We start from the raw sequence: 22138 nt of genomic DNA, 5'->3' as shown, positions 1-22138 counted from the left end.
TTCAATTTCTGACTTGCCAAATTATGAGAATAAATTTGTGCTATTTTAAGTCAGAAAATTTGTGGTAATTTTTGCAGCAAAAAATAGGAAACCAATATAATAATTTATAAATAAATAACTGTGGGGCAACTAGTATGTCTCAGATACTGAGTGGGATGTCAGGGATATAGTAGAAAATGAGATAGACATGGTAGATTATAGTATTATAACTTCATGGTATGTTGTAATCGGTCCAGAAACAATGGAAAAGAAGCACTCTTTTTTTGCACTATGTTGGATTTGATATGACTTTTAAACATCTACATGAATATATATTTAGCAATACTACCTATTAGGCTGGTCACTGTTCTAAACATTTTTTTATTTATTAACGTGCTTAATTCTTACAACTATATTAATTATAAATAATAATATGAAGATGTGATAGATGAGGAAACTTTTGCAGATGAAGAAACTGATATGTATATACAGAGCAGCTCGCCCGAGATCACAACGCTGGTGAGTGGCAGAACTGGTATTCAAATAAACCAGGTCAGTCTGGCTCAGAATCTTGAGCTTGAAAGCACTTTTAGCAAACATAGAATTTGAATCTGTAATTCTGTATAGTTGGATCTATAAATATTAATACATTGAATATTAAAAATTAATTAATATTCATATTAAAATTTTTATGGTAAAGAAAACAAGAAACAACAATGGCATATAAGCCAAGAGACGGAGTTTTCAAGAAAAAAGTAATAGTTAATATTGTCAAATATTGATTCAGTTCAGTTCAGTTCAATCGCTCAGTCATGTCCGACTCTTTGTGACCCCATGAATTGCAGCATGCCAAGCCTCCCTATCCATCACCAATTCCCGGAGTTCACTCAAACTCACGTCCACTGAGTCAGTGATCTCATCCTCTGTCGTCCCCTTCTCCTCCTGCCCCAAATCCCTCCCAGCATCAGAGTCTTTTCTAATGAATCAACTCTTTGCATGAGGTGGCCAAAGTATTGGAGTTTCAGCTTTAGCATCATTCCTTCTAAAGAACACTCAGAACTGATTTCCTTTAGGATGGATTGGTTGGATCTCCTTGCAGTCCAAGGGACTCTCAAGAGTCTTTTCACCACAGTTCAAAAGCATCAATTCTTTGGTGCTCAGCCTTCTTCACAGTCCAACTCTCACATCCATACATGACCACAGGAAAAACCATAGCCTTGACTAGACGGACCTTTGTTGGCAAAGTAATGTCTCTGCTTTTGAATATGCTGTCTAGGTTGGTCATAAATTTCCTTTCATTAATTAATATCAAATAGAATGAAGATTAAGCAGAAATGCTTTGATTTGGTATTCTTTCCATAAACTTTGCTCATTACCATTTTCTACATTTATATTTATTAGTCACTATTTCTCAGTAACATGTCAAGTCTTTGCACATAGTGTTCAGCAATTTATTTGTTTCATCTGTTTCAGTGTATATAGGCAGCTGCCACTAACCCATTCACGTGATGGTCACCAACTCACATACATGTATCGTGGCTTACATTTCTTCGATGTCCTCTAGGACGGATATTATGTCTTCTACTTCCTTTGAAATTTCCCAAAATATCTTGTCCATTGATCTGCATGGAATGAGCTCTTGTCAGATACTTACTGACTTACTACACAAATTTCTATCACCACTCACTGCCACTTTTGCAAAACTAGAAGCAGCGTTTAGAATGTCAGTATTCTGGATACATTTATTCTCTTTGATACAGACATATATCTTCATTAAAACATAATTTTTAAAGCCTTTAGACTCCCCTACTATTATTAAATAAAAGTTTAAGATTAAGATCATAACCATTTTACTGTCTTCCTCTGCCTTTTATATCTTATACAAGTATACACTTAACAAGTTTCTGTGGGATGGAGTAATGAGGAATAGAATTCTACTGACTACTATTGAGAAACGCTGGACTGGAAGAAACACAAGCTGGAATCAAGATTGCCGGGAGAAATACCAATAACCTCAGATATGCAGATGACAACACCCTTATGGCAGAAAGTGAAGAGGAGCTAAAAAGCCTCTTGATGAAAGTGAAAGAGGAGAGTGAAAAAGTTGGCTTAAAGCTCAGCATTCAGAAAACGAAGATCATGGCATCTGGTCCCATCACTTCATGGGAAATAGATGGGGAAACAGTGGAAACAGTGTCAGACTTTTATTTTGGGGGCTCCAAAATCACTGCAGATGGTGACTGCAGCCATGAAATTAAAAGACGCTTACTCCTTGGAAGAAAATTTATGACCAACCTAGATAGCATATTCAAAAGCAGAGACATTACTTTACCAACTAAGGTCCGTCTAGTCAAGGCTATGGTTTTTCCAGTGGTCATGTATGGATGTGAGAGTTGGACTGTGAAGAAGGCTGAGCGCTGAAGAATTGATGCTTTTGAACTGTGGTGTTGGAGAAGACTCTTGAGAGTCCCTTGGACTGCAAGGAGATCCAACCAGTCCATTCTGAGGGAGATCAGCCCTGGGATTTCTTTGGAAGGAATGATGCTAAAGTGAAGCTCCAGTACTTTGGCCACCTCATGCGAAGAGTTGACTCATTGGTAAAGACTCTGATACTGGGAGGGATTGGGGGCAGGAGGAGAAGGGGACGACCGAGGATGAGATGGCTGGATGGCATCACGGACTCGATGGACATGAGTCTGAGTGAACTCCAGGAGTTGATGATGGACAGGGAGGCCTGGCGTGCTGCGATTCATGGGGTCGCAAAGAGTCGGACACGACTGAGCGACTGAACTGAACTGAACTACTGTCTTAAATTTACTAATGAATGATTATGTGGAATATTATGACAATTGGAAACAAACAATAACTTTCATCAACATTACCGGTTGAATACCAGTGTTATATGATCACTGACTTTCTATATCAACACGTGTGTTTCCTAGAAGCTTTCCACTCGTCTCAGTAATTCTCTCGCTAACACTTCATGATCACCCATGACTGCTCTTTCAGCATGCCATCCACAGCACTCCTCCACGTAACCCAGAGGAGACGGAATGGACCCGATTACTGTCAAAGATTATTTTTTTTTATACATTCTGAATAGGACTGACTACACATCTACGTTCAGAATACCTATTCTGAACCTATAGAATATATTCTGTCCTATCACTCAATTTATTACTCATTCATGTCTGTATTCCACACTAAAATAAAAGCTGCATAAACAATCACATCTGCTTTAGCTCAGAGCTCCAAAGTGCACAAAGTGCATTTATTAGGTATATGGAGGAAAACAGGTTAATTTAATTTCAATGAAGGTGCATATCTGGATATTAAATTAAGTTAATATCTGGGCAATGTTAATATTGCCCAGAAAGGCCAGCAGGCCCGAGGGAATCCACCCTGAAGTGCCAAGAAGCAGGTGACTCTGATGACCTGATGTCCAGGAGAGTGAATTTCGATCACACGCTTTTGTGAACTGCCTGGGACGTAGTGACCCCACAGAAGCCAAGAGGCAGAGCAGGGCCGAGTCTCCCCAGAAAGACCCTCCGGGACAGCCAGGCTCCAGGTGGGTTCTTGAGACACTCTCCCTCGCTTTGCAGTAGCAGGAACAGCACAGAGGCGGACACGACTGGGCGGCTGAACTGTGCAGAGGCACCGGGTGGTGGTGGCGGCGGGTGCCCAGGCGCCTCCGTCTCTGGAAGTGAGGTGCAGTATACGTGTTCACAGGGACTTTCACATCTCTCCCCATCACTGCCCTGCAGCGTGTTCTGCTTAGGAACAGACCCTGGTAGGAAGCTAGGGACCCAAGAGGGGTCCACGTCTGTGTTCTCCCTTCCTGCCCACAAAGTCCCAGCACAGGGACGCTGGTCCAGGTGGAGGCCCCGACTGCTGTGCTGATGGCGCAGAGTGCAGCTGGTTGCTTCTTTCTGAATCCTGAGCTGGCTGCTCTGTAAGTGTTTTGGGGTGTGGACACTTGGCCAGGTGGTGCCGTGTCTCTGGGAGCGTATAAGGATCTCGGGCTGGCCAGCGTGAGCTGGGGGCTTTCACCGTGGCCCAGTGCCTTCCTCAGAGGTGGGCGTCCCCTTGCTGGAGAGCTGTTAGCAGCTGTGGCCCCTGATGTTCTGCATCCAGGTTTTCACCTGAAATTGCCAGATGGCATTTTAGAAGTGGACTCCAACCCTGAGTCCTCACCAGTGTGGTTGTGGACAGCTGTGCACCCCCACAACCTCCCATATTGAACTCCCCATCCTGACTTGCAGGAAGCGTAGTTGGAATGTCTGTGTCAACCTGTGTATCAGTGGCCAGTCTCTGAAGTGTGCTTTTGTATGACCACTGTATTTGTGTCCTTAACCACCCTGTAAATAATAAATTCATGACAACTTCTGCCCTTCAAAAAAATAAAGGCTTAATATTAAAATAATAAAGAATCAGGTTAACCTGATCCAGGTGGGAACATGGGTAGTTATGCTATCAAAAACTTGTACAGTTCCTCCAGAAAATAGAAGAAGCAAAACATAATTTTTTTTTCATTTTATCAAAGTAGTTTTTCTGTATAAAATTAACCATAAAAACATCCACTTCTTCTTCACTGACTATGCTAAAGCCTTTGACTGCATGGATCACAACAAATTGTGGAAAATTCTTAAAGAGGTGGAAATACCAGGCCACTTTACCTGCCTGCTGAGAAATTTGTGTGCAGGTCAAGAAGCAGCAGTGAGAACCTGACGTGAAACAATGGGCTGGTTCAAAATCGGGAAAGGAGTACGTCGAGGCTGGATATTGCCACCCCGCTTATTCAACTTCTCTGCAGAGCTCAGTGAAGTTCAGTCGCTCAGTCGTGTCCAACTCTTTGCGACCCTGTGGCCTGCAGCACACCAGGCCTCCCTGTCCATCAGCAACTCCCAGAGTTTACTCAAACTCACTGTGATGCCATCCAATATCTCATTCTCTGTTGTCCCCTTCTCCTCCTGCTTTCAGTCTGTCCCACCATCAGAGTCTTTTCCAAGGAGTCAGTTCTTCACATCAGTTGGCCAAAGTATTGGACTTTCAGCATCAAGTTCTTCATGTGAAATGCTGGGCTGGATGAATCACAGGGTAGAATCAAGATTGTCTGGAGAAATACCAACAAACTCAGATATGCAGATACTACTCTAATGGCAAAAGGCAAACAGCAACTAAAAAGTCTCTTGATGAGGGTGAAAGAAGAGAGTGAAAAGGCTGGCATAAATCTCAACATTCAAAAAACTAAGATTATGGCATCTGGCTCCATCATTTCATGTCAAATAGATGGAGAAAAAGTGGAAACAGTAGCAGATTTTATTTTCTTTGGCTCCCAAATCACTGCAGACAGTGACTGCAGCCACAAAATTAAAAGATGCTTGCTCCTTGGAAGAAAAGCTATGACAAACCTAGACAGCTTATTAAAAAACAGAGACATCATTCTGCCAACAAAGGTCTGGATAGTCAAAAATATTGTTTTCCCAGTAGTCACATATGGATGTGAGAGTTGGACCATAAAAAAGGCTGAGCGCTGAAAAACTGATGCTTTTGAACTGTGATGCAGGAGAAGACTCTTGAGAGTCCCTTGGACTGCAAGGAGATCAAAACAGTCAATCCTAAAGGAAATTAACTCTGAATATTCATTGGAAGGACTGATGCTGAAGCTGAAGTTCCAATCCTTTGGCCACATGATGTGGAGAGCCAGCTCACTGGAAAAGACCTGATGCTGGGAAAGAGTGAGGGCAGGAGGAGAAGGGGACAACAGAGGATGAGACGGTTGAGTGGAATCAGCAACTCAGTGGACGTGAGTTTGAGCAAACTCCGGGATACAGTGAAGGAGTCTGGCGTGGTGCAGTCCGTGGGGTCGCAGAGGCAGACATGACTTCGAGACTGAACGATAACAAATCCAGGTAGTTACAAGCGGAAATCCCCCTTCCTTCTCCGTTATACTATTTTCTTACAATCATTTCCCTAGTTGGTCTTAGAAGTTGGGAACCAAAGGTTTTTTAACTGGAATAATCACCTTTCACACGCCGTATTTGTCTTCATATTTTGCGAGCCTCTTAATGACTTGTGTTGCACAATTCAGGTGGGCTTTCTAAAGCTTTTGAAGTATAATTTAAAGACAACATGCAATTTAGCATTCACGGAGCTAAAGGAGACAGTTTGGGAAACAAAAGTGGAGCCTCTTTTTTTTCCATCTATAGCTCCTGTTTCTGTATCTAAACCCATTTAAGTGAACATCTAAGAATGGTTTTTATGACAGTAAGAGAAAAGAGAATTTCATTTACATATTTACTCTTGACATACTGCTGTGCCGGTAATGGCAAATGCAGAATTTATGAAAATAGTTGTCTTTGAACACACATGCGAGGTCAAAGACTATCCAGGTGTCTCTGAGCCCTTTAGCAGACACAAATACACAAAATGAGGGTTGGAGTTGGATTCCTGAAATACCCTTGGGCTGTGTAATGCTAAATTATACCTGAAAATTCAATCTATTCAACTCAGCAGGCTGAAGTAGCTCATCAATGTGATAATTATAACTAAATATGAACAGGAAAGGAATTAGGAGAACAGGACTGCTGTGTATACTGCTTTATAGACAGGCTGAAATGAATTCTATTAGTATATACTTAAGATACTTTATGCATATTTTACATTGGAAATGCTTAGACATTTTGAAGTAACAATTTTGATTTTATCGTTAGAAACCAAAACGTGCTGAATGCGATCCATAAATAGAAATTTGTTTTTGCTAATATGTTTTAAGAGCCCATAATCACATACCTAGTCTCTTTGCCTATTTAAAATATTATATTTTAAACAATGAAAACTATTATAATGTCTAGCCTAATATTTTCAATATTTTGTGTGTATGTGTACTTAACTTTTTGACCTAATCTTATCCATTTTTAATTGAAAACTTTTTCTGGGTCATTCTGAATTGCTTAATTCATTTTCCTGAAGAATATTTTAAAAGTCCATACTAGGCTTTCATGCATTTGTGATCATTCGTGTCCAACTCTTTGCGACCCCTTTCCCAGGCGAGAGTACTGGAGCGGGTTGCCATTTCCTACTCCAGGAGACCTTCCTGGCCCACAGATCAAACTTGCGTCTCTTGCATCTCCTGCATTGGCAGGCAGATTCTTTATCACCAGCGCCACCCAGGAAGAAGGGAAGCCCCTGTTCTAGACCTTAGGTTAATACAAATATATCATGTGTATTGGATAGCTCCTATTCTGCCATATATGAATATCTGTAGAATTCTCATATATGCATCTCTAGAATCCTTTATTTGGAGTACTAGGATGGGTGAGTATCAGCAGGAATTCTATACTGAAATTCTGTATATCAAAATTATTTTCCCATTGTATCACACATTAAAATCAGGTCTTTTTCCAAAATAATTGCAGTAACCCCTAGCAATTCAAATAGAAGTAAAATCCTAGACAGTGTTTTCTGTTATCTGCTGTTTTCTGAGTTTTCTTTTATTGTCTAACATTTACTTGTTCAGTGTCTAAGGTAGCAGTATGGATTTTGCAGCCCCAACTTGGATTCAGATTCCAGCTCTACTTCTTGCCAGCTCTGTGAACTTGACCCCTGAACCTCCATTCCCTTATCTTACCACTCCATCCTCACACAGCTGCCTTAAGGTTAGATAGAGTAGCATAAGTGTATTTTATAAAATAATAGCCATAAGCTCAGCAATTCAAATTGAAATAAAATGCTGAATTGTGTTCTGGCACAAAGTAAGCACTTAATAATTGTATATATAATTCCATTCAATTTTTATAATTAGTGAAGAGTTAATTGAAGTATCTCATGTGTATTTACATTGCTTATGTTATGAAACTAATATTGGTGGACCCTAGAGATGGTGATGTGAAATTGTAATATTTGGTCCTAACCATAATAAGGTATGCTGTTTAAAGCGATCAATACAATGGATCAAACAGTAACAGTGAAGTGATAAACCTCATGGGTCAGCCTTCTTTGTATCATGTACTTCTTCCTTGCCTAATACCAATAAGAATCTGAGGTAATTAACCTCAGTTTACTCCACTATATGGCTTTACAATGAAGTATGGTTTTATAGAGACAAGAGACAGCAAGAAGGGAAAATGACAGCAAGAACAACAAGACCAGATGTTTATGAAAGGAGCAAACAGAGGAAAAATCCTCCAGAAAAAGAGGATGGCAGGGCCTGAGAAATCCACAGTTGGGGCAACAAGACTCCTCGCACTTCATTTCTCTCTGGAGCTTTGCTTCGTCTTGTGTTCCGCTGCCTGAATGTCGCTTGGTGGTCACCACGCTGGCCTGCATCCTCTCCGCCTTTTAAAGCATCTTCTCCGCCTTTTAAAGCATCTTCTCCGCCTTTTAAAGCATCTTCTCCGCCTTTTAAAGCATCCTCTCCAGTTACATTCCAGCCACTGGAGAATGGCATACTCCAAGCACCCCGGAAGCCCTTCTGCTAGGTAGTTCTATAACTCACAACTGGCTTTTAAGGTAGGCAGATAAAGAGATACAAAGTATAGAGATAGATGATAGAGTATATGCGAAATTCTATGCATCATTTTCATAATCACAGAAACCATTATGACTTGAGGAATGTGATGCTTTCTCATCACTATGCCTTGTAAAGATGCCTTAGTGTCCCTCCATCTTAGGACACAGTGGATATAGTGTTTCTGAGACAGAACTGGGAACTGCTGAGAACGTGTTTTTCATAGATAAAACACCTGGCAGGAACGTGGCACAGCAATTCTCCCACATCATGCCCACCTCCAGTGAATTATATTACTGTGTTCCCATGTCTGCGAGGTAACTTGTCATAGGATAGCACCTTTTATGTGGCTATGATCTCAAAGTGAAAGGGAAAGTGTCAGTCGTTCAGTCGTGTCCAGCTCTTTGCAGCCCCGTGGACTGTAGCCTGCCAGGCTCCTCTGTCCATGGGATTTTTTCAGGCAAAATGCTGGAGTGGGTTGCCATTTTCTTCTCAGGGGGATTTTCCTGACCCAGGGCTCACACCCACATCTCCTGAGTCTCCTGCATTGCAGGCGGATCCGTTACCTGCTGAGCCATCGGGGAAGCTCCTGTGATCTCAAAGAGACGGTTTATTTAGGTCTAGGATTATTAGACTTAGCAGCAGCAGCAGCAGAAGCAGGATTAGTCCATCTCTCTTGGGTAATTTGTTAACAACATTTATTAAGATATGTTGAAGTGAGGTAAACTATTTACACAGATATACATAATTCACTTCATACTCTGAGAAAGTCAAGGTTGATTTAAATATATGTTTTAGTCTTCTTTAAACATTTTTTTTTTTTTTTTTTAGTAACCATTTGGTATTTGGCCCCATCCACATGGTGGCTCAGATAGTAAAGCATCTGATTGAAATGCGGGAGACTCAAGTTCAATTCCTGGGTTGGGAAGATCCCCTGGAGAAGGAAATGGCAACCCACTCCAGTACTCTTGCCTGGAAAATCCCATGGACGGAGGAGGCTGGTAGGCTACCGTCCGTGGGGTCACAAAGAGCTGGTCACAACTGAGCGACTGCACTTTGCACATGGTTGAATGGTATCATCAACTCAATGGACGTGAGTTTGAGCAAACTCCGGGAGTCAGTGAAGGACAGGGAAGCCTGGTGTGCTGCAGTCCACGGGGTTGCAAAGAGGTGGACACGACTGAGTGGCTGAACAACAAAAGCATGTGCTTAAAAAGGTAGAATGCCATCATCCTTGAGATGATGCAAGTGTATCCAAATAAAAATGGGCAAATAAGACAATGAAGAAGATAGAACTAAGTCTAAATAATCAAATTTCAGCTAAAAGGAAACATGAAAACTGAGATAATATGCAATGGAAACCACACAAAGAAAGGGTAGTGAGCAAATGTGAAAATGCTCAAAAACAATCACCACTCAAGAGAGTCAATGAAAATAAAGTCATTTCTAATGTGAGTTATAGAGGAAAAGTATTTTAACTATTTAATATGCCTAAGTATTAAATGTTTCAAAAAATTAATGATTTCAAAGGCTTGTCTGATATCAGAGCATAAGAAATTGGAGGAAGTCCAAAGAAATAAATGAAGACATAATAATAAAATCCAATTATAGTTTACAAAAATCTTAGAAAAGTCTTTTCCAGATACCTAACAATGTGCAATGAACCAAAATGAGGAACACAAAACTGAGATGTTTGTTCATGGTTTCACTTTCGACAATGGTCAAGTATAAAGAAATACCATTCAGGAAAGTTTTTCCTTCATTTGAACCAATATTTCAAATGAAAACTTGCATCAAATATGAGAAGTTTTATGTTTCTTCTGATTTAAAAAGAACAGTGACAAATATATTCGTAATATGAGGGGCTAGGTATAATGAAAAGATTTTTTTATATGCTAGCCACTCAGTATTTTAATTAATAACTATTTTCAGATTATCCACTTACAGGAGAGCACTTGACTCTGGACAAATAGCCATGGGGACAGTTTCAGAGGTATTAGGCAAGACAGAAAACCATTTAGTGTAGACATGTACAGAAAATGTAGATATATTTTCTTAAACTGTTAAAAAGAGGGATTGGTGATTGTGCCGGGGCAGAAAATTATTGGATGTTACCCCTGAAAGAATCCGAGGAAAGGACTTCTGTCAAAAATGTACAGGCACCTCGCTAGTAAGGAGATGTTTCAGTAAAGAAAATAGCTTTCATGGAATCTAAAATATAACATAACTGAACTGACCCATGACACAGAAACAGACTCACAGATCTAGAGAAGTGATTCGTGGTTGCCAAGGAGGATTTGAGAGGGAGGGTTGGATTGGCCGTTTGAGATCAGCCCGTGCAAAATCTCACGTATAAAATCAGCAGATAACAAAACCCTGCTGCACAGCACAGGGAACTCTCTTCATCACCCTGTAAAAGCCGTGATGGGAGAGAGTGTGAAACAGAATATATGCATAACCGAATCACTGCTGTACAGCAGAAACTGCCACGTTACAAATCAACTATACTCCAATAACAGATTTTAAGAAAGAAGACAGCGTTTCTGAGAGGAAAGCGGCAGCGCTCCCATGGAGCCAGCTGGCCCGGCGGCTGCGGAAGGACCCAGAACGCCCACGTCCGAACACCGGCTGCTGAGGGATAAGAAGGTCGTAGGAGAGAGCTTAGCTCTGTATCCCAACTGGAGGAAAACAGACCAAAGGAGAGCTGAGCTATCACATACGTCACTTAAGCCTGTAGTTTCAGGACCAGTGCCTTCAGAGGGAGGAGCGGTGGGCTCACTCTCAAGGACTGGCTGAAGTCACTGCTGGAAGTGCTGGCATCTCAAGGCTTGATGACATCTTCACGGGCACCTTCCATTTTCCATCCTTCACCACAGAGCTGTCTGTGATGGGCCAGATATCTATAAATGAGGGATTTTGGCAGCATAACTTCATTACACTTTCTCAGTTTCAACACTTTATTATCCTAATAATACTCTGAAATACAGTTCAGTTCATTTGCTCAGTCGTGTCCGACTCTTGGTGACCCGACCCACTGCAGCACACCAGGCCTCAACTCCCGGGCCTTGCTCACATTCATTTCCATTGAGTCAGTGATGCCATCCAACCATCTCATCTTCTGTCGTCCCCTTCTCCTCCCGCCTTCAATCTTTCCCAGCATCAGGGTCTTTTCCAATGAGTCAGTTCTTCGCATCAGGTGGTCAAAGTATTGGAGGTTCAGCTCCAACAATCAGTCCTGCCCATGAACACCCAGGACTGATTTCCTTTAGGATGGACTGGTTGGATCTCCTTGCAGTCCAAGGGACTCTCAAGAGTCTTCTCCAACACCACAGTTCAAAAGCATCAATTCTTCTGTGCTCAGCTTTCTTTATGGTCCACCTCTCACTTCTCTATGGTCTATCCATACATGACCACTGGAAAAACCATAGCTTTGACTAGATGGACCTTTGTCAGTAATACAAGTATTTATCTGAAATATAAGCATCATGCAGTTCAAATGAAATGTTTCTATTTGGGCTGCATGTGATGTCCTGGTAAAATTCTTTAAAGTTTTATCCAGAAAACCAGATAAGGATGCTAGAACTCTGGGCGTGCTAATAATTCGATACTCTTTAGATTCTTTAAATGTCCTTCTGGTGTTTTATTTGGAGGAAAGGGTTAAGATTGGGCCTGGGGAGAAGAGGTGGGGAGGTGACCCGTCTACAAAGGGGAGCCACCACTGCCGCGGAGGTGAGCAGACCTGTCCTGTCCCGAGTGGTCTGCTGCGCGTCTGAACGTGGCTGTCCCTGCCAGAAGCCAGAACTCTGCAGTTGATTACATCCACCCAGCTTAGAACATAGTGTGACACCACTTGTTGTTATGGAAACACGTCCCTCGTGAGTTCTCATCCGCCACCACCAAACTAGCTACCAAAAGTGTCCATTCAGCCTCACACGGCGTGTTCTAGTGAACCAGCTCTGGAAATATGCCAGCCACTTCAAAGCAGGGCACGATCTCTTGTTCTCTGGGAGACTTTAGTTGGAACGTTTTTGCGCTCAGCCTCATGTGCACCAACAGACTGGTTCCAAGTAGGAAAAGGAGTATGTCAAGGCTATATATTGTCACCCTGCTTATTTAACTTATATGCAGAGTATATCATGAGAAACGCTGGGCTGGAAGAAGCACAAGCTGGAATCAAGATTGCCAGGAGACATATCAATAACCTCAGATATGCAGATGACAACACCCTTATGGCAGAAATTGAATAGGAACTATAAAGCTTCTTGAGGAAAGTGAAAGAGGAGAGTGAAAAAGTTGGCTTAAAGCTCAACATTCAGAAAACAAAGATCATGGCATCTGGTCCCATCACTTCATGGGAATTAGATGGGTAAACAGTGGAAACACTATCAGACTTAACTTTTTTGGGCTCCAAAGTCACTGCAGATGGTGACTGCAGCCATGAAATTAAAAGATACTTACTCTTTGGAAGGAAAGTTATGACCAACCTAGATAGCATATTAAAAAGCAGAGACATTACTTTGCCAACAAAGGTCTGTCTAGGCAAGGCTATGGTTTTTCCAGTAGTCATGTATGGATGTGAGAGCTGGACTGTCAAGAAAGCTGAGCACCGAAGAATTGATGCTTTTGATCTGTTGGAGAAGACTCTTGAGAGTCCCTTGGACGGCAGTGAGGTCCAACCAGTCCATTCTAAAGGAGACCAGTCCTGGGTGTTCTTTGGAAGGAATGATGCTAAAGCTGAAACTCCAATACTTTGGCCACCTCATGCGAAGAGTTGACTCATTGGAAAAGACTCTGATGCTAGGAGGGATTGGGGGCAGGAGGAGAAGGGGACGGCGGAGGATGAGATGGCTGGATGGCATCACTGACTCGATGGACATGAGTCTGAGTGAAGTCCGGGAGATGGTGATGGACAGGGAGGCCTGGCATGCTGCTATTCATGGGGTCTCAAAGAGTCGGACACAACTGAGTGACTGAACTGAACTGGACTGAAAATGATGACAATGATGATAATAATAAATAATGTGAAGACGATGATAACAATGATAATAAATCCATCACAGAACTGTTTTCGGGATGCACGGAGTAAGGCATGTAAGACTTGTGGGAATGAGCCTAGCACCTGATGTGCACTCCCTAAGGGAGTGTTAGCTCTTATCAGACCATAGAGTGTTCACTCCCTGTGACGGGCTCCAGCAAAGGTCATTTTGTTGATTTCAGGACGTTGCCACTGACATTATGGTGGCCCTTTTATATAAGTCGTCTCCAGCCACTGCCCCGTGCAGTGCCCCCTCATTCGGTCCTAAGATCATTTAGGGTTAGTTCCCAGTTACATGTTCTCATGTCCCTGAGTGTTACCTGTCCTTGTCCTCATTTGGTTAAAGTTTGAAAGTGAAAGTGAACTCGCTCAGTCGTGTCCCACTCTTTGCAACCCCATGGACTGTAGCCCACCAGGCTCCTCCATCCATGGGATTACTTATTTCTAAATCAGAGTTAAGGATACCGAGGGAACAGGGTTCTAGTGAAGATTAGCAACACAGTACATCACTAGCCTAGTGCTACACACACACACACACACACACTCAGACACACGCACACACACACAGAGACACACACACAGACACACACACAGGCACACACACACACACAGAGGCTTGTTTCTTCCCTCTTCTTTTCCTCTTTCTCTTTCTTTCTCTTCCTTTTCTTTCCATATGTGTTATTCACTTGCTGTTAAAAGACATATCCTTCTCTTTGCCAGGTACTTTTATTTCAAACTGATTCCTACCATCCACAAAGGAAATACTGTTGATATAATCGTTTGATTTTAGATGGGAACTCATCCTTCCTCATTAATCAACATTCATTGAATTTATGTTTAACTACAAAGTAAAAAGATTGATCCCGTTAAAGGAAATCATATTTCAGGGGAACAGGCGGGAAGATATTTTATAAAGCAAGAGAGCTTTGACCTCTGTCCACGATAGGCATAAAGCTGAGCTTGAAGTCAAAACACCTCTATTCAATCTGGAGTTTTTAAGAGGGTGGGAAAAAAGAGGGATTCGCCCATACAGGTCCTCCCTTTAATGATCTCTTATCTCGCTGAGTCTGCATCCTTCCACTACGTTCTCTCAGCTGAAAGGTTCCCGGTTCTGGTCCTGCTTTTGCTGAAGCGCTTCCTCTCCCCAGCCCCTGTTCCTGCTCTCTCTTGTCTTCCTACCTGGACTGCATTGTGGGACTCATCAATGCAGCCTTACCCAGTCTTGTATATCTGACATCCATGTTTTGTGCTTTAAAACAGGATTGAAGCCACTGGCCCCAGATATAAGATTTAGGAGTAGATGCTCTATATACCCTGAGGTGAGAAAAGTGATGTAGAAAGGACTTGATGGGATAAAAATAACCCTATATAGAACCTAAGAAAGTCAACTGTGGTACAGGATGTGTCAAATATTGGCAGTCATGAGTCGGGATATTTCCTTTAACATGTATCTGTGTGTATGCGTCATGATGAATGAGGCTACATGAGGGATTCTTGTGTGTGTGATGCATATGTGAATGAAGTTAACTATTGTATAGGTGAATGGAGGGATTGTTGTATATGTGAATGAAGTTAATTACATTACTACATGATCCTTGAAAAGAGTGTTCAGGTGGATGTTAATTATAGATGATGAAGAATTAAAAATGACATAAAGAAAAACTACCAATTTGATTGTACCATGAAATATTATTAAAATTAATAGCATTTGTGCCATTATGTAACTAGACTATCTCTAATAATCAGAAATGACATGGTATTTTATATAAAAATATATATACCATAATTCTCAGACAAACCCTGTTTTAATTTTGTTTGATGATGATACGTTTTATGTTTATTGGTCTTATGGAATGAGCAATTTTTATAAAGGAGAACTTATTGGTTTAATGAAGGACAGCCAATTGCTTATTGGTTGTAACTTTGCTTATTTTAAAATACATTTAAAAATATATCTTCACATCTCTTCCCTGGTGGCCCAGATTGTAAAGAATATGCCTGCAATGCAGGAGACACAGGTTCAATCCCTGGGTCAGGAAGATCCCATGGACAAGGGAATGGCAACCCACTCCAGTGTTCTTGCCTGGAGAATCCCATGGACAAAGGAGCCTGGTGGAATACAGTCCATAGGGTCTTAAAGAGTCAGACATGACTGAGTGACTAACACACACACACACACACACACACACACACACACACAAATCTCTGAATATAAACAATTTCATCTCAATCAGTGAATTTCTGCAGACCAATCTGGGACCAAAAGATATATGTGAAATGACAAGTACTTGCCTTAAGTAAAAAAGTAATTCTAGTTAACAAGTATAAATTTGGCTATTGTACTAATTTATCATAAAATAATCTGTGATCATACAGTTTTTGTAATTTAAGTTTGCTCATAAAGGCCATTTATTCAGCAAAAGTTTACTGAGAGCCTACTTTATGTCCAGCACTGATGTACTGTCTGGCGATGCATCTCTGTAGAGAAGCAAGCTCCATCTTCTGGAAGCTTATGTTCCAATAGACAGAGACAGACAGGAAGGAAATAAACAAGTGAATAAAGATCGTGTTGGGTGGTCACAAAGTGCTACGGAGAAAAATTAAGCAAGTGAGGTTGGGGACCATAAGGTGGGTTACATGTCATTCAGAAAAGGCCCGCCTTCTTTTTGAAATATTTTTATCTCACTATTATGGAAAACCCAAGGAAAATCTTCCTAGGGTTTCACATTTTATGTAGATAAATACAGACACTGACAGTGCCTTATTGTTAAGAAATACCCACCGTGGTCTTTGACGGAGTCTTGCTAAACAGTGCAGTTTGTTAGTCTGAAATCAAGAGAACTAGAGAAGAATTCCGCTAAAAACTTAAAATGCTATTCTTGGTATCTGGGAGTACAAACTGTAGCAATTACTTACATACAAAAGTATTAATGGCACTGAAAGAGTGCTATTATGAAGAATTGTGGGAATGATACCTGCTCCTATTAATAAGTAGCTTGAGTTCGCTAACACTAAAAAAGAATTTCGTCAGCTGGAGGTGTTTCCTGGTTTTGGCTGGAAGATGAAGTTTCTGCATAGTCGAGTCACAGCGCACAGAAATTCTTTACTAGAATTTGTAAATTCTTTTGTAAATTCTTCCGTATTTTAAATAAAAACTGCACTGCAGACACCCCAACGAGCACGCGAAGGCGACTTGAAGTCTGACATTCCCCTGCAGGAGTGGAGAGGGGGTAGGCCCTGGGCTTCAGCTGGGCGCCAGGCGCAGCTGTCAGAGGGGAGAGAGCCACACGTGCAAAGACCAAGCTTCCTCAGCTGAGTGACGGTGTTCAAAGATGTGCCCAAGATCCTGAGACAATGTGCTGTGGAAATAGAGGTTTGCAGACTCTTCCGAGGTGGCAGGGTGAGGGCAGGAGGGAGCTTCATGACAGGCTTCTTTCTGGAGGAGACCAAGCGTGGAGCCCAGAGTAGGCACCCCCCAAGCCTGAGACCGTGGTGTGTGGTCTGCACTAGGCCTGAGGATATAACGTGGAAACGCGCAATTCCTGCTTTGCCCGAGAAACGGTCTGGTTGGAGAATTAGACAAAACTAAAAGCGATAATGGCTTTAATCATTGAACCCACAAAGTGCTTTGGGAGCTCAGAGAGGGAAAGAATTTAGTCGTTTCCGAATAAAAGGCAAATCTAAACATTCTAGAGTGGCTGAAAGACATGGGAACCCACAGGATGGTGTTTAATTTCTGTGAATATCAAACAGGGGTTCTGGTATGTCACATTTAGATTTTCCAGGTTTACTATTCTTGCTAAATATATGAATCCTTTCTTAATCCAACGTTGCTTCGAGCACAGCACTTGAGCAGCAGAGATTTCATTAGAGAACTTAACTGATACCGGTTGGGGGGGGTGAAGGAAATACAGTTTGCTCCAGAAGATTTGCATTAGAGAGAGTAGTTGCAGGCTGTGGCGTCTCCCCTGTAATTTTATGAGAATGGTATTACCCTGGCTTTCACTGTGTGACTGCTGGTTACCTTCTGTCAGTGAGCAACAGTCTTACTGCAAAGCAGGAGCACAACCCGTCTCTTTGTCTCCGTGGTCAAAGCAATTACTTCTTAGAAAGTCGGATTTTTTTTTTTTTCAGAATGACCATGTACAGGAGCAAACGCAGACATCAGAGATGTAAGTAAATTCGGAACCAACTTTTTCATATGGCTGTGGTGGGAGAAACATACTCGATTTCTTAAAAGACTAATCATGACTTCAGATTTATCCTGGGAGTAGAAAAGATATGGTAGCTTTTTTTCACCCTAACCTTCATCTTTATCCCTGTTACATGCTTGAAAGATGTTGGGGGGAATCGGACTGATTCACTTGTTACTATGGAAACCTTTGGAAAGGTTTACAAAATCAACAGAGAAACAGATCAAATGCAATTTCAGTCTAGCTCAGCATCCTTCATACAGGCATGGTAACTGGACAGTTCTCTCTCCCTCTTTCTCTCTCTCTCCCTCCTTTAAAATGAAAAAACTTCTATGTATTCATTCAATTTCAGTCATAACTCTTAGGGGAAACAACACAGATCTGAATGGAGGGGAGAGAATTAATTGTGAATGGCAAGCTGAACATGTAACAGGATCTTCGCTGCCAAACTTCTTGGTCCAGAGCATGTTTGTAACATAATTCACTACAGGCACCGTTTCCAAGGGTTAAAAGGAGTCACCTGTAATCTAACCTAAAGGGACTGATTCTGACGGGAAAAGAGCAGCACCATCACCCTGGCCTAAAGCCCAGAACAAAGATGATTATGGAACTGAAAGCCTTTAGGATGCAGCTAAAAATCAGAAGTCTTACAGTAAAGCTGTGTTTTATGGTAAAGCAACATGCCTGTCATGGAAAGCTCTCCAGGCACATCTGTCTCCAGGGAGCACAACTCCGGATCCCTTGCTCTCCTGCGTTGCCTAAAGTAATTATCACCGTGGTGAGCCCAGTGTGTCCTGTCACCGACTCTATTTGCCATCTTAGACAGGTGACTACAACTTGCTCTACAGCCCAAGTCGGCACTTTTCATGATCCCTATGATACCTTTATGTTATCAAATATTTATGTTATCAAATATGTTATCAAAATATAGGAATACCATTAACATTAATCACTCCATCAAAAGATCAAACTGTGATAGACATGATCTTTTTGAGTGATTTTTTTTTTTTTGCTCAATTTTAATTTAAGATATGAGCACTGACATTTCTCTTGCTCAAAGTTTTACGCAGCGCAGAAGGCTCTGAGGGACAGGACTACCAGTCTGATTTTCTATGTCTGATTGCCTTTTGATACTATTTATTTCTTGTGATTGGGAAACAACATGCAGTAATTTGCTACTTTTTTTCTTATAGAAGTGATTGGTGCGAAATCTGCAAATACATTGCTGATTAATTCCCTTGTGATTCCCTGCCATAAGAATGAATCTAAATTGTGCATGGACTTGAAAACCACCTTGCACCTTTACTCCTGTGTCTTTTCTACACCCCTCATTTCTTTCCATGGGAGTAATCATTGCCTTAATGCCCATGACAAATGAAAGATTCACAGGAAAATCATACTGAATCTCTCCCCCTAGAATGTGCTTGCTGAAGTCTGCGGTTAAGCAGCAGGAAGAAATTGTGAATTACATGAGACAAGTTAGAAGATATATAATTATACAGATGAACACAGTAGGGTGTACTGAATGGTTTAGTTTAAAAAAAACAAAACTAATGCGTTACTTATGTTTAATTGTATCAGTTAGTTGTACTATATTGAATTAACTTTCTGTATTCTAACCATATAAAATATTGGAGGGCAAGAATATAATAAAGTGTATAGGAAGCTTAGCAATAAAAGCAAATAGAATCCTTCGATGAAGTTGTTTCTTATACTAATAACATTTGCCAAAGTGGAATGTAATATAATTATTTGCTATCTGAAAATATCTGAATTATCCTATCACCAGAATACAGAGTATTTCCATCTTAAATCATGTTTTTATCATGGTTTTGATCATGTGAAGAACATAAACTAACCTAGAGGCAATTGTAATCCAATTAAAGCACTAATTGCACACTTAACAAATTTCAATGTGGTAAAGAAAGTGTTCTTATGATTTTTTTTTGAATTGAAACATTACATAAGTAAAGTTTCTAATGTCCTCATTCCCCAGCAATCTAATATAATGTCCTTTAGTAAAAATAATGCAACTTTCTTTTAGAAGCTCCAAGAGGAGAAATAGGAAAGGTGCAGAAGATTATGCCAGGGGTTTGAGAAGAAGCAGGAGAGTGAAAATCCTGGAAAAAACATTTTAAAGTAACATCTCAACATAAAAAAAAGTAACATAACATCTCCTTGGAAATCCATGGGGGACTGTGAAACCCACTCCTTAATCATGTCTAGATTGGTTGTTTATAATTCCTGGTAGAGAAGGAGGAGAGAGAGGGAAGAGTCTCCCCTTTCCTCACTCCATCAAAATGGAACAATTGTTTCAGAAAAGGAAGCTGCTTCAGTGTTCATTCAGATGGCAGACCTTACCTGTGCGTAACTGCACGAGGGCTTTTAATTAGATACAGGATTTTTCAAGTGGTATTAGAAACATTTCCCTGTGTCAGAGATGTGTTTTGTCAGAGCCAAGCAGGCAGAGACCACTTTAAGGAACTCTTAGCATATATAAGCCTGTTTGTACAAATTAGGTTGGGGCGGTAATCAGCACCAGTATAAATTTTTCTTTTAGCATTTAAATATTTAATTTTTATACATATTGAATCAGTCCATTTACTGAAGTGTGTGGCTTATGTTTAATTTTCAAAAATCTTTATTATGCATAAGATAAGGTACACCTGTAATCTCCTTTGCTGAAATTCCAGATGACCTTGAGAAAATAATTTTTGGTTTTTAAAAGAGATATAGAGATACATTCTTAAAGATGAATATGTTTTTGAAATAGAGACTTAAGAGAAAAACTATAGTAGGATCCATATGATATTAGATATAGAATTTGAAAAATATTACAATCCTTGTACCATGGAAGACAGACTGTGTACATTGAATTTTAAGCGTATAGCGTTTTGTTTTACTAACTAGGACCAGGTTTTTGATTGCTAATGATATGTTTGGGGGATCTTATCCATCGTCTTATGGAAATAGGTGATGAGATCACTTCAGGAATCGGAATCCTAGTTATAGGTCTCTGCTCACAGTCTCGGCTGATACCTGTTATCTCTGTGGGTTGCCATTTCTTCTTCCCTAACTTCAGCAGACTGTACAGAGATGTTTTCCACAGTGTCTTTCATCTCTAATCCTCAGTCTTCCCCAACACAGGCCTCTCATGTAAGCTTCCTACCGAAAGACAGGTGTAAATTCTCATCCCCTCTGCCCTGGCTTTGTCTCGTGGGCTTCCTGTCCATGTGACTGTGGTTTTACTGTGAGAGACTCTAGTATCCATACGGATATCAATCGCTGCCCATATAATAATAAAAACATGTATATGTATATTGTATACACGTACATATATACACATATGCCCACAGTTTTGGGTTCTAATGAAAACTAATATATTTAAAAGGTTGTACTGAATTTTTAATGGCTTTTAATGTCATGTATTTTATATTTAAGAAAGACAACTATATCACACAGGGATCTCAGGTTTCAGTGTTTCAGAAGGTGTTTTCATATTCTCAAATATTGGGAGTTGCTGAACTAGAAAATGAAGCACAAGCGTAACCTTATAACACAGACCTTGGCGTCCTTGTCACTCACGGCATCCTTCCTGATGACTGTATTCTAGCCTTTATCGGGCTACACCATTATCCCCAGATCCATCAGGTGCTGTCTCGTCTGTGCGTCTCTGCCCACACGTCTTCCTGTTAATGGGAGGCCTCACTTGCATCTTAATGTATAGAAAGCATCTCTGCCATCCAGGAAGCAGGGTTTGCTCCTTCATTTCCCTTGGGTGTCTGATTACGTGTCACCTTAATCACACTGGCTTTTCCTGACTACCCCACTGAAAAGTGAGAGCCGCTCAGTCATGTCCTGTAGTCCTCCAGGCCCCTCTGTCCATGGGGTTTTACAGGCAGGAACAGCAGAGTGGGTGGCCATCCCCTTCTCCAGGGGATCTTTCCAAGGCAGGGGTTGAACCAGGGCCTCCTGCATTGCAGATGGATTCTTTCCCATCTGAGCCACCAGAGAAGCCCCCTATCTCCCACCCCATCTTCTGAAACTCCTTTTCCGTTGTTTGCTCTCTTCCTGGATAGTTCAGGAAGAAATGGCATGAGCAAGGTTCCTAGGGTACTTGGGATATTGGAGGACCACAAAGGAGGTAATAAGTGGAGTTAATGAAAAGACGTGAGCCTGAGATTAACAGATGCACACTACTCTATATGAAATAGATAAGAGCCGTGGCCCACTGTAGGCTTCCCTGGTGCTCAGCTGGTAAAGGATCCGCCTGCAGTGCAGGAGACCCCAGTTTGATTCCTGGGTTGGGAAGACCCCCTGGAGAAGGCAATGACAACCCAGTCCAGTGTTTTGCCTGGAGAATTCCATGGAAGGAGGAGCCTTATGGGCTACAGTCCATGGAGTCACAAAGAGATATGACTT

At 41.2% G+C, this 22138-nt stretch overlaps 1 protein-coding gene and 1 long non-coding RNA gene across 8 annotated transcripts in view; one reads left to right on the top strand and one right to left on the bottom strand.

Annotated features, from left to right (window-relative positions):
- Positions 1-22138, top strand: part of RALYL (RALY RNA binding protein like) — an 821188-nt gene that overhangs the window by 564375 nt on the left and 234675 nt on the right. For 2 of the 7 annotated variants that reach the window (XM_060393532.1, XM_012184188.4), the window contains exon 1: positions 17556-17695. The exons of the other annotated variants lie outside the window; for them this stretch is intronic. In XM_060393532.1, coding sequence (XP_060249515.1) covers positions 17659-17695 — 37 coding nt within the window. In that variant the 5' untranslated portion in view covers positions 17556-17658. Of the gene's footprint in view, positions 1-17555; positions 17696-22138 lie in introns of those variants that run through there. 7 annotated transcript variants of the gene reach the window in all.
- LOC132657202 (uncharacterized) overlaps positions 1-22138 on the bottom strand; it is a 116294-nt gene that overhangs the window by 66729 nt on the left and 27427 nt on the right. The window lies entirely within an intron of this gene.

Source organism: Ovis aries, chromosome 9, assembly GCF_016772045.2.
Source record: "Ovis aries strain OAR_USU_Benz2616 breed Rambouillet chromosome 9, ARS-UI_Ramb_v3.0, whole genome shotgun sequence".
NCBI lineage: Eukaryota > Metazoa > Chordata > Mammalia > Artiodactyla > Bovidae > Ovis > Ovis aries.
Note: the sequence above shows the minus strand (reverse complement) of the source record. Positions and strands in the feature narration are given on the sequence as shown.